Here is a 12,430-nt window from a genome sequence, read left to right on the forward strand (position 1 = left end):
CCCAGATATTCATAATACACATACAATCCGAATGTATACATAATACATCATGCATTTTTTGATACAAGGATATTGCATACATGCTAATATCCTTTCTGGGACAATAGTTGCCCGCTATACAACTGTCATGTAGTATACTTCACCGAAACACCGCTTTTTTCTCGGTTCATAAAAAACTACATTTTTCTTGTAGAGCAATGGTATGTTTATTCATATATAAACCTTTCACTTAAGTACTTTTGGATCCGTCATTGGCACAGATAATTCTTCATTGAGCCACGACGAACTGTAAGCATGCGTTTTAAACCTCAGTGCAGGGGTATTTCCTTCTATCGCAAGAACGGCAACCGGGACTAGAACATGGAACACCGGTAAGTATGTTCACCTTCTTCTTCTTCACCATTTCGCCTGTCTGCTGCCCATCATCTCCCGCCAATTTCCTCGCCGAAGCTGCAGCAGCAGAGGATGTAATCACCAGTAGGACGAACACAAGGACTGTAGCCGCCTTCATGCTTCAGAAGTCGTGGTATAGATCTGCGTGGGAAGGAATCTAAAAATCGAGGAAATGGGCTTACGGAAAAGATACAAATTATTACAAAGGGGAATTCGAAGGATGAATGGCTTGGAATATTCTTCGATCGAACCTGAAGTGCCTTGCTTAATTGTGTTTAATCTTGATCTAAGTTGGATGTTTTCTCAATGCGGTGGAGTTGTGATATTTATTGGGGGTTTGGCAACTTGGCACACAGTACTATACTGCTCTTGTGTGTAGATCTTCGCCACTAGCAAGATCAGATATGCAACTAGCATGATCAATCGACAATATGAAGTGGTTTATTTGCAGGAATTCTCTGGCTCGATCGATTGCAGAAATGACAGGAGATGGACGTGTGGAATATCTGTGTATCCTCACTTTGCGACCTATATATCCATAGCAATTTGTAGTTAGGGGTACTGTTCCATTGCATTGTGACGGCAACAAGCAATATCTGGAGAACAAATACAGTTTTCTAGCTGCATCGCATGCATCTGGACATTAGAATATATGTATCATGGGTACTGTTCCATTGCATTGTGACAGACTGTGTGGGTTTCCATTGTGGAGGGGCAATGTACAACTGAAAACAGACCAGGAACAACGTAGTACTAACCAGCGGGAAAAATAGAGGGTCTGATTTGAATAGACTAGATAGACGTGTCAAATATAATGGTTGGTCAGTGATTACCTTTGGTCCTTTTTTAACATCGGGAAAAGCTACCACAGCTCAACTAGTTTTTAGACCAGTCGATGATAACCATTTTACTAAGCCAATAAATTAATATCACTGGCGCCATAGTAGAGGCCCGTCAGTGGTAAGGCTCATCACTGACGTGTGGGACTCAATGGCCAGTCATTAATAAGGAATATGTGCTATTCGGATCTATACCAGTAGTTGCAGGGCACAAAGTGTCCGAACATGGTCCGGACGTTTACGAGCGATTTGATTATAGCGTTGGAAATTCCCTAAACACTAAATGCCCAATATCCAATCATTTAATGTATAATTATAATTATAAAACTCCAATTTAATCGATATAAAACTATCATTTGTTCACCACACTTATGCTATGCTTTATGGAGAGATGCCACTAGTGTTGTTATGGATGCCGGTCCATTCATCCTTATTGTTTTCAATCTTGATCAAAAAAATTATTTATTGCTTACAATAAGTGTTTTTTTAGTTGCAATCAACAATTTCATCCACACTATACATATTCTTGTAACTAGCAAGGCTTGTGAGATTGACAACCTCACTAGTTTCATTGGCGACCAAGAATAAGTTATCTGATTCTGTGTAGAAACTGATTATTCGGTGCAGTCCAAGAACTCCTTATGGTTTGATAAACCATAGGTCATCCAATTGAGGAAATCTATATTGGCCTACAATCCTCTATGATTGCAGGCCCAAGAACTTCCAAAGTAAGGAAACAGGAAGCAAATATTCACACACTAACTTGGAAAAACTACGAGCGCGTTCGCCTACACACAAAAACACATAGATACATGTTGTCACGCAAAACACATGGGAAGAACACCCGAAATAACATGAGAAGCGTGTACATACAGTCATTCAGGAATATATACTACCTCTAGATACACTAACATGGGGAAGTACACACAAAAAGAATACCAAGAACCACAAAAGTGGCACGAAGAGAACCCATTGACAAAACCAGTGAAGGGATGGTTATTTGGCTAGTGTTCAGTTGAGGTACAGTTATTTTTACACTTCCATTTTTTGTCCATTTGATGCCATCTTCGCATTGCAAGATCATGTGTCGTAGCATTCAGTGGATGGGGAGATGTGATCACATTAACATGTCAATGGTTCATGGATGGTTTTGTGGTAAAGATAGGCCGGATCTCGTGTTTGGTTGATCGAGACATAAATTTGGCAGCCATTGGTGTTGGGATTTTAGCCATTAGAGGATTTTCCTTTTAGAATGAGCATAAGGAAGAAGACAAAAATGATGAAGGCTTTGAGGCTCAAACAATACATATTGTTCTTGGGTCGTTGGGCCTTTTATAATATTGAAGGTCAAGACAGTGGTTTTAAAAGGCGGCGCTTTGAGTTTGTCCCATTACTTCACATTGTTACTTCAATTCAGTATATCCGAAAGTTAATTCACAGATAACTATGGTGAGAGTAAAAGGACTGGGACATGAATAATGTAGTGCTAATGTGCTTGTTTGTGATGCATGGCCAAAATGTTATCGAGGCGTGGTCATCATGCCCCTTAACTGGTCCCGGTTGGGATTGCTTCATCACTACGTGAAATTGGCGTATCAACATAGCGAATATTATGGAAATTGTGTGGCACAACAACACTTAACTGACAGATAGAAGATCATGGTTCAAATACCTTACTAGGGATTTACCTTAGAGAATGAAATTACGTATTGAGGTCATTGTCCTTTTTTGCTTCCTTGTAGTACATATTAAGACTAGAACTCAAGTAGAGACAGATATTCTTGGCGAGTAACTTGGTAAGTTCTACGAACTGAATTTTTCAAAGACATAGTCTGGGTATGAGTCCAACTATGTTGGATAGATTCCCGACTTAGTTTAACTCATCCTCACATACTATGGGGGCCTTGTCGACATGTATGCTACTCCTTCTATTCCTAAATACTTGTCATGGTTTTAGTTCAAATTTGAACTAAACCATGACAACTATTTTGGAAAGGAGGAAATAGTATTTATATAGATACAGTACGTGTATGAGGCATGGAGACCAATGGAGGGTTTATCCATACACAAGACCAAGTGTTCTACAATCTTTTATCCCATAGCATACATGGTAAGCAAAACATATGCCGAAATATGTCTATCTTGGCTAAAGATAAATCCCTTTTCCTTATCTTGGGAAGAGCTGGAGTCCGGAGTGAAGCCTGACATGGATACCATATAAGGACCCGGATGCCTGAGCAAGAAGATAGATCATATTTTAGGTTCAGATCAGACATTGGGTTTGAAGCTATCTACATTGCCAAACAACAAAGAAACATAGAACACTTTATCCTTTAGCCTAGCCACCATACTCTTGTACTGAAGGAGTAATTTATAGAGAACCAACAATAATTAGTATGAATCTGAAGGAGTAATTTATTTTGAGATAATAGGAGATCCACACAAAATTAGGAAGTACGATTTTTAGCCACCTCTGTTATTTGGATTTGGGTACATTGTGCTTCCTAGCCTTCACTATGGTTGTGAGATGCTTATGTTGCCTTAGAATATACGGTTTCCATTTCATATACGTGTTACACAAATTTTGTGCATAGACATAAAGTATGAAATAACATGTATCAACTCTGGCGGATCACATGCTAACTTGTTGCATGGTAATGAACATGCCTCTATTCTTAATCAAGTAATGAACCTTAAAGACAATAGGCATTCAGTCAACAGTCAACACTAACAAATACTCTTTCCATTTCAAAATCAATATCTATGGCATTACATTTTGTCCTACCCGGAGGGAGTAGCAAACATCCAGAAATAAATTGAAGACTCGTTTGCCTAATATCCATATGATAGTCAAAAGTGGCATCCACAAATTACAAGTCCATACTTGAAATTGTATTAGAAGTCAAATGATAATCCAATTTAGAACTGCCGGATAATTTAATTTGGCTAGAAAATAGTTTTTTATGTTTGATGATTGGCTTTACAACATCGTTTCCTCAGCACCACTCGCATCATCATGCCGCATCTGTGATTCTTGCCCGACCTTGCCGAGCCTGAGAAAGATGGGGTACCTCATGGTCCTGGCCTCCTCGGGTCGCCTCCCATGCGTCGGCAAACTCCTTGACCGTCAGTGAACTCCTTGACTGTCGATGAAGAACTAGAGGTGGCTCCAAAAATTGTATGTCCTAACGGATAAAATCCCCTAGTATATATAGGTTGGAGGAGAGGGAGAGGGAAGCTACCAAGGAGGGAAAGCCCATCCTTGGTGCGCCGGCCTTGGGGGAAGTTGGAAACTCCTCCCCTAGTAGGATTCCCCCCCCCCCCCACCCCCCACAAGGAAAGGGGGGCGCCACCTCCACTTGGGCCTTTGTGGCCTAAGTTGGCTTCCACCTCCTAGTCTTTTTAGACCCGTTGATATTTAAATCAAATATAAAATATTCTAAATACTTTTAGATCATTATATATACATTTTAACATCTGCAAAAACACTTTCCAACTATATATATATATATCGGTAATACCCGGTATTACCCGATATTCACCGAAACCCTTTCGGTTACCCCGAAACGCTTCCGGATCCTCTCGGAACTATTTCTGAATATTAATGAAACAATTCCACAAATATATTATCATTACTCCCATCCTACTAACAGTCAAAAAATCGTGATGGCCTTAAGCTTGTGACCTCTTATGTTCGGTAACTCATAGACATGAATGAACAGTTCATTCAATGACCGATAGCGGGACCGTGGATGTCCATATAGATCCCTATGAGCACAAAATGATATTCGAGTAAACTTTTGGTTATCATGTGATCTTCTCTTTGCCTTTTGATACTTCACAAAATCCGGGATGTATCGGTATCCTCCTAAGTCATCACCATGCTCACTATACTGAAATCCTTGTTACCGGTTTTGTTCTTCTTTCTTGTTATTGTGTTCTGGAATCCTCTGACGTAGTCACCTGTATCCGACAAGACGATGATGGATGTCGTCACTCTGAGAGGGCCCTAAGAACATCTCTCCATCATCGGAGGAGTAAATCCCACTCTTGAGCTATCCGATCACTTGTCAAACTTTCCGATGTTTCTGTAAGTTGTCGTTATGATCACCGTGTTACAAGTGACGTTTGAGCAACCCCAAAGTCCGTTATACGATAAGAAGTGACCACGATACTCTCATGGTCTAAGGAGCAATTACACAAGTTAACACTCGGTGCTATTTCAATTGATTACAAACGATACGCTACTAGTATTCAGTTATCTTGAAAACACACGACCTTTTTACTGTAGAGCATCAGTCCCTTTATTCGTATATAAACCTTTCACTGCAGTACTTCTGGATCCGTCATTGGCTCAGGTAATTCTCCATTCAGCCACGACGATTATAAGCATGATCTTACGGACCTTGTTTGCAAGCGGGGAACTTCTTCATTGAGCACTGATGTTCACCGTAGCCATCAGATTGCTTCCTATTAAGTACGTTCACCTCCGTCTGCGTCACCATTTCGCCCGTCTGCTGCCCATCATCTCTTTCCAACTTCCTCGCCGAAGCTGCAGCAGCAGAGGCCGTAATCACCAGTAGGACGGACACAAGGACTGTAGCTGCCTTCATGCTTCACAAGTCGCGGTATAGATCTGCGTGGGAAGGAAACTAAAAATTGAGTAAATGGGCTTATGGTAAAACTACAAATTATAACAAAGGGTTTCGAAGGGTGAATGACTAGGTATATTCTAGAATCGGACCTGTAATGGCTTGGTTAGTTGTGTTTTATCTCGATTTAAGTTGGATATTCTTCAATGGGATGGGCTTGTGGAATTTATAGGGAGTTGATATACAGTAGTATTCTGCTTTTATCTGTAGAATCGTCGTTACTAAGAAGATCAGATATGCAACTTGCATGAACGATCGACAATCTAAAGTGGTTTGCAGGAATTTTCTGGCTCGGTCGATTGCAGAAAGGACAGATGATGGACTGATGGAATTTCTGTACATTTGCATTTGGCGACCTATACGTACCAAATTGTTGTTAGGGGCCTTCCGTTGCATTGTGACGGCAATGGGCAATAACTTGAGTACTAATACTTTTTTCTAGTATTTCCTCCGTCCCGAAATACCGAAATACTTGTCGGGAAATGCATAAAAATGGATGTATTTAGAACTAAAATACGTCTAGATACATTCATTTCCCCGACAAGTATTTTCGGACGGAGGGAGTATCATGCATCTGGACATGAGCATTCTGCACCATCAAATAATCCGATGTGGAAGGGGGGGGGGGGGGGGGGGGGGGGGGGGGGGGGGGGGGGGTTGTAGGTCATTGCAATGAAATGATCCTTCATGCTTATGAGGGAATGCTACACGAGTTGCTTGTGTGCAACCTTCATGCCTCACCTTGCGCTACTGCCTGCCGAGCCTCGTGTGCGTCCCGTGCCGTGTGTACTGCCCGCCGAGGCTGACATGATGTTTAGGCTAGACCTGAACCCTTTTCAGTGGTAAATTGTAGCTTAATTTGAAACACAAACTTTGCAATATCATCCGAGAAAACCTCCAACCCCATGCACACTTGACATCTTTCCTCAGCGACTCCTACTCTAGCTAACTTATGCGTGACAATATGAGCAGAACACCTAACACACGAGACTTTAAACTCTGAAACTCATTGAGGACAGATTTGATCTCCTCCACCCAAGGCACCACCGCAGACGGTTCTTTGCCGGATTCATGATCATGTGCACCACCGCCTGGCTATCGAGTTAGACATGGATCTTGTGCACATTCTCCTCCACCGCCAACTGAAGCATCTTTTTGCCTGCCAGAATCTCGACTATCTCAGGATCAACAAAGTGTGGAAAATAGTGGCAAGCTCCGGCCAGAAACGCTGCATTGTAATCCGGCAAAACCCTTAGCCCATATTTTTACGCCCTTTGACATTTTTAAGAGACGCCTTAAGATTATCCGATATATGGCTCGATTTTTCACCTAATAACGTCCATTTTTATGGGGAACAAAATAAAGTAGGGGATTTACAAACATTTACATTTATTAGTCATTTGTGGGGAAATCAAAGTGATAATACAAAAAATATATCTGAGAATATCCGGTTTAAATGAGAGTAAAGTCTACTCCTTAGTCAAGCTTGATGACAAATTGACCGTTGCTTTATTCTTTGACCTTGATATTTTTATTCTACAGTCAACATATGTTACATGTCAAAACTGGACATTTTTCTGTATTCATTTTATACATTTAATATATTAAATACATCCCTAGGCATTTAATGCATTTCTAGGCTCTTTTCATGCCCATATTTTCCCGGGGTTTAAAGGGCAGAGTCCCCTGCTTGAAAAGCAAAAAGAAAAAGTAAAAAGATTTGCCGAGGGCTTTTGAAGAGACACTCCGCAAAGTGTCAAACGTGCCATCCCACGGATCGTGCCTCCCAACCATTGGAGTCTCTATAAGAGCCACTGCACTGATTTTACCAATTTGGAGATATCTTCCTCGCCAACAAAAACATCGCCCAACTCCGATTCCAAGATTCATGTTCTTCATGACAATCTCTAGATCAACCACCCTCCCTCCTTTTCTTCTGCTGGTTACTGATCCACCCTGTCCAGCAGATGAAGAGGCTGCTGCCGCCATCTAACTCTCCAAACCCTAACTAAGACAACAATGTCAAGGTCGGGAAGACGGACACGTTGTCCCCTTGGTCAGCTCAAACGCAGCGACCCCCCCGGGGGGGGGGGGGGGGAGGGGAGACCGACCGGTGGGTAGGAAGAAACTCAACGCCGACAAGGAGTCACCGGAGTAAGAAACTCTAGTCGCCTATGGTAGTTTTAGGTTCCTTACACACATCTTATAACAGATGCAAATAGACATGCCCATCCTATGAGTAATGCTAGACACACGGGAGGTTTACTAGGATTTACGGGGTGGTTAGGATTTGATTGCTTGAGGTTTAATTAAGTGAGGCGGGCCCACCATTGAAATTGGAGAAGGGGGCAATTAGTGGAGGACACGTACTACAAAAACACTATTTAAGGAGTACTCCTTTCAAAGATCACTCCTAGCTTATCAGGTTGGGACAAGTGGCGCACTGCTTGCACGCCACTTGTCGCAACCTGTGAGTTTTCCCTTTTTTCGCACATCCGTTTATTCAAAATGTTTTATCTCTTAAACCGTGCGTTCAAATCTTGAACCGGTTTCACCATTGAATTCCTCATGTCGAGAACTTTAAAATTAGATCTCATGTTGATAGATTTTGACAAACTATTTTTTAAAGAAAAAAGGATGAAAAAACGAAAAGAAAAAACCAAACCGGGAGCATTTTTTTTCTTTCCGAAAGAGGCATAGCCGTGCCTCTCGCGAAAGCACAACCGTGCGTCTCGCTGAAGTAAGACCGTGCCTCTCGCAGAAGAAAAACACATAAAATGCAGTTTTTATGTTTCTGATAGGCTTGGTCGTGCCTCTCGCGAAAGCACAACCATGCCTTTCACGAAGCAAAACCCTGCCTCTCGTGGAAGGGGAAAAACAGAAAACGCGTTTTTTCCTGTTTTTCGAGAGGCATGGCCGTGCCTCTCGCGAAAGCAAAACCGTGCCTTTTACGGAAGAATAAACGTGTTTTTTCACGTAAAAGAAATTTGAATTTTTTTCAAAACCTAAAAAGACCGGTGGCAAGTCAAAAGTAAAAAAAAACTAAAAAACCGTCTAAAAACACAAAAATGCCTGCGAAAAAAAAACAAATACAGAGAGAGCGCCCAACGCGCGACACGTGGCGGTGGCTGCACGCTCTAAGCCCACCCCCAAGTGATCATTGGGAGACTTCCAAAGAAGCGTTCGCCAATTAGTTGCTCCCCACATACTACTTTTTTTTGAGACAATCCCCACATATTATTGTCACTGAAAGTCCGTCCTTCGTTGCCCGTAAGTGTAGTATTGCGGCCATCCTACATCATAAAGGCCCACAAACCACAGTAGCACCACAGAAACAAAGACAACAAGGCCCATTGGTCGAACAGTCCTGCCGCTCCACGTCCGATATTCCAAATACGGTCTAAAAAAGCAGCCAGGGAAGGGGGGCTCCTATATGGCGCGTGACGCGCTGGCGAACATGCCAGCGCGCACCCGTCCGCTCCCGTGCCCCCTAGTGGGCCGACCCACGAGCAGGGCTGAACGCCCCAGTTTTTTTATTCATTTTTTCACTATTTTTGCTTTTCTTTTTTCTTCAAAATAATTCGTAATTTAGAAAAGTGAATTTTATAAAAAAAATGTTCGTAATTTCAAAATAATGAACTTTTTATGGATTCTAATGAAAATTTATTTATTTTGAGGAACAAATATATCTGAGCATTTTTCTAGTAGTGATGAACATTTTTTATATTTGATGAACAAAATTTTAATACGATGAACATTTTTTAAACTTGATGAAAAAAATTTGTATTAAAAATATTTTTTTGAAAAATAGATGAACACATTTTGAATTCATTGAACAAACCTTGAAATCGGCGAACAAATTTTGAGTTTGGTGAATTTTTTTGAAATCGATGATGAACAATTTTTGAATTTGATGAAGAATTTTTGAAATCGATGAACAAATTTTCGAATTTGATGAATATTTTTTAAATTTGATGAACAACTTTTGAATTTTGACGGACATTTTTTCAATCCGATGAACAAAAAACAAATTTTATGAACATACAAATTTTGTAAAAAAAAAGAAAAAAAGAAAACGAGCAAATTTTTCATTTGATGAAAAAAATTGAAATCGACAGAAAAAATTGAAATTTGGGGATTTTGTTTTGAAATTGATAAAAAAATTTGAATTTGGTGAATTTTTTTTGAATTTGGATGAACATTTTTTCAATCCTATGAAGAAAAATGGAATTTAATGAACATTTTGAAATCGTTGAGCATTTTTTAGACATTGCGAACATTTTTGGAAATGTTACAAATATGGAAAGAAAAGACAAAAAAGAAAAAGAAAGCGAAAAAGGGAAACAGAGAAGAAAAAGAAAAAAGAGAGCTAAGAAAAAAACTAAAAGAAAAATAAATGGGCTATGGGCCGGCCCATACGACGCTCAGTGCGCCAGGGGGGTGCGCGCCTGGTCGCTCCGGGGCGCCCTATGCGCCATATAGGAACCCGCCCAGGGAAGTACACATCTTCCGAGTAAAAAAGCCAACGCACGAACCTTGACGCTCTAAATGTTAGGGTCGGCAATTTTTTTTGCGAGAATAACTTTCGACTTATTCATCAATTGTCAGGGTGGTACATTCATATACTATACGATAGACAAAGGTAACATCCACAGTTTACAATTATTTGTCTAGAAAATGGGATGGATACTAGGAATACCATTTAATTTGTTACACGCTGGATTTGGAATAGCAATAGGAATAGGAAGGGGTAGTAGTAGCAGAATGCCAAAAATCACTTGGTCCTGTAAACTTGAAAGCGTCGCTTTCTCAAGGCCACTTGCATCTTATTCTTAAGGCCTCACCTTGCCGATCCTTAGGAAGATGGGGTACCTCACCGTCTTGACCTCCTCGCGGTCGCCGCCCCACGCGTCGGCGAACTCCTGGACCGTGGCCGCGTCGAGCAGCTCGACGCCATTGTCCTTGGCGGTCTGGTACGCGGACCAGGACTTGATGTACGTGAAGTAGTCGTCGAGGTCCATGCGGCGCTGGGTGGAGAACTCGAAGGGGCCCGTGTGGGTCTCGCCGTCGACGGGGTCGAAGGGGAAGTCGGCGCTGCGGTACTCGTCGTCGACCATCTTCCGGTTGGGCGCCCAGTGCGGCTCCGATCCGTCGTAGAGGCGCCAGAAGACGGCGTCGACGGCCGCGCCCACGCGCGGCTCCGTGTAGCACCATGCGGCGAGGACGCCGTGCGCGCGCAGGAGGGAGCGGACCTGCGCGTAGAAGCGCGGCAGGTCGAGCCAGTGGAAGGCCTGCGCGACGGTGACCACGTCGACGGAGCCCGGCGGCGCGACGGCCGCGTGGATGCCGTCGAGAGGCAGGTCCGCCGGGGTGTGGGCGTAGCGCACGTTGGGGAGGGCCGGCGCGTAGGCCAGCTGCTGCGCGCTCGTGTCCGTGCCCACCACCTTCTTGTACAGCTTCGCCAGCTGCATGCAGCCACACACACGAGAGGCCAGGACAAGTCAGTTGCTGTACAACAAAGTGTATCTGAATTCCACTAGAAATTGCTGATGTTGAATGCAAGAAATGGTTGGAGTTAGTGAGATAGTAAGATTCCAACTAGCTAGCTAAAAAGGGGATGCTGATCGAGTGGTCGAAACGAATCCGGAAGCTCAGCATGGGTCCATAGAAAGGGAAGTCGGCATAATCTAAACTAAAAATATGCTTTTTCTACCGTGGCTTTCCTATGGAGAAAGCAAAGATGAAGAGAAACTCATGGGCGGGCAGCGGCAGGGATGGAGAGAGGCGGGACATGGGGAGGGAGGCTCACCGAGACTGCGGCCTGGCCGCTGCCGGTGCCGACGTCCCACGCGAGGTCGTGGCGGGCCGTCTTGGACGCGATGAACTGGAAGAGCTCCGCCGGGTAGTCCGGCCGCGCCGCCGCGTAGTGCTTCGCCTGCTTCAGGAACAGATTCGCCATCTTTCTCTCTCTCGCTCGCTCGCTCGTGCGCGCGCTCGTGTGTGTTCGTTTCCTGTGGGCTGAACCGAGGAGATGGATGCTTATTTTTCTATGATGATGATGATGATGATACTTTCTGTGCACTGCACGTACTTTATAGAGAGCTTCGGCGCGGACGTGCTTTCTTGGCAAATACGCGCCATGCTTTCTTCCCAAGCTATCTCCTGTTGAATGGTTCGTCCTCACTCCTCACTGGATCCGGTTGGTTGGAGCGTCGTGGAGAAATAGGACTAGTTCGCTCGCACGTGTCTTGTGTTGGCACACGAAAGTTCGTGCGAACTTCCTCTTGGTTTGTCCTCAGATACGCCCCGCCCAGGCCCAGTCTTTTTGCTCTCACTCGTTGCATTCCAGCCCAGGCAAACTCTTGCGATCTCTCGCCGAATCTCCCATCCGCGCCGCTGCTGCATCATTTTCTCGGCCTCCACGGAAGTCCACGTTGCTCCCTAAATTTATCCTTAGGCTGTGTTCGGTTGAGAGGGATTCAAAGGGGGTTTGGCAGGGATTGAAGTGGATTTAATCCCTTGCAAGTCAAAACCTCCCCAAATCCC

The 12,430-nt window shown here is 43.3% G+C and overlaps 1 protein-coding gene across 1 annotated transcript; it reads right to left on the bottom strand.

The window, feature by feature from the left end:
• Nucleotides 1–10,424: 10,424 nt before the first annotated feature.
• On the bottom strand, nucleotides 10,425–12,036 carry LOC125535238 (putative methyltransferase DDB_G0268948). Its single transcript, XM_048698291.1, has 2 exons — nucleotides 11,694–12,036; nucleotides 10,425–11,349 (listed from the first exon to the last, which is right to left on the bottom strand). Exons 1-2 carry the CDS (start codon nucleotides 11,841–11,843, stop codon nucleotides 10,717–10,719), a joined length of 783 nt encoding a protein of 260 aa, XP_048554248.1. The 5' UTR covers nucleotides 11,844–12,036; the 3' UTR covers nucleotides 10,425–10,716.
• Nucleotides 12,037–12,430: the final 394 nt, after the last annotated feature.

This window comes from Triticum urartu, chromosome 2 (genome assembly GCF_003073215.2).
Source record: "Triticum urartu cultivar G1812 chromosome 2, Tu2.1, whole genome shotgun sequence".
NCBI lineage: Eukaryota > Viridiplantae > Streptophyta > Magnoliopsida > Poales > Poaceae > Triticum > Triticum urartu.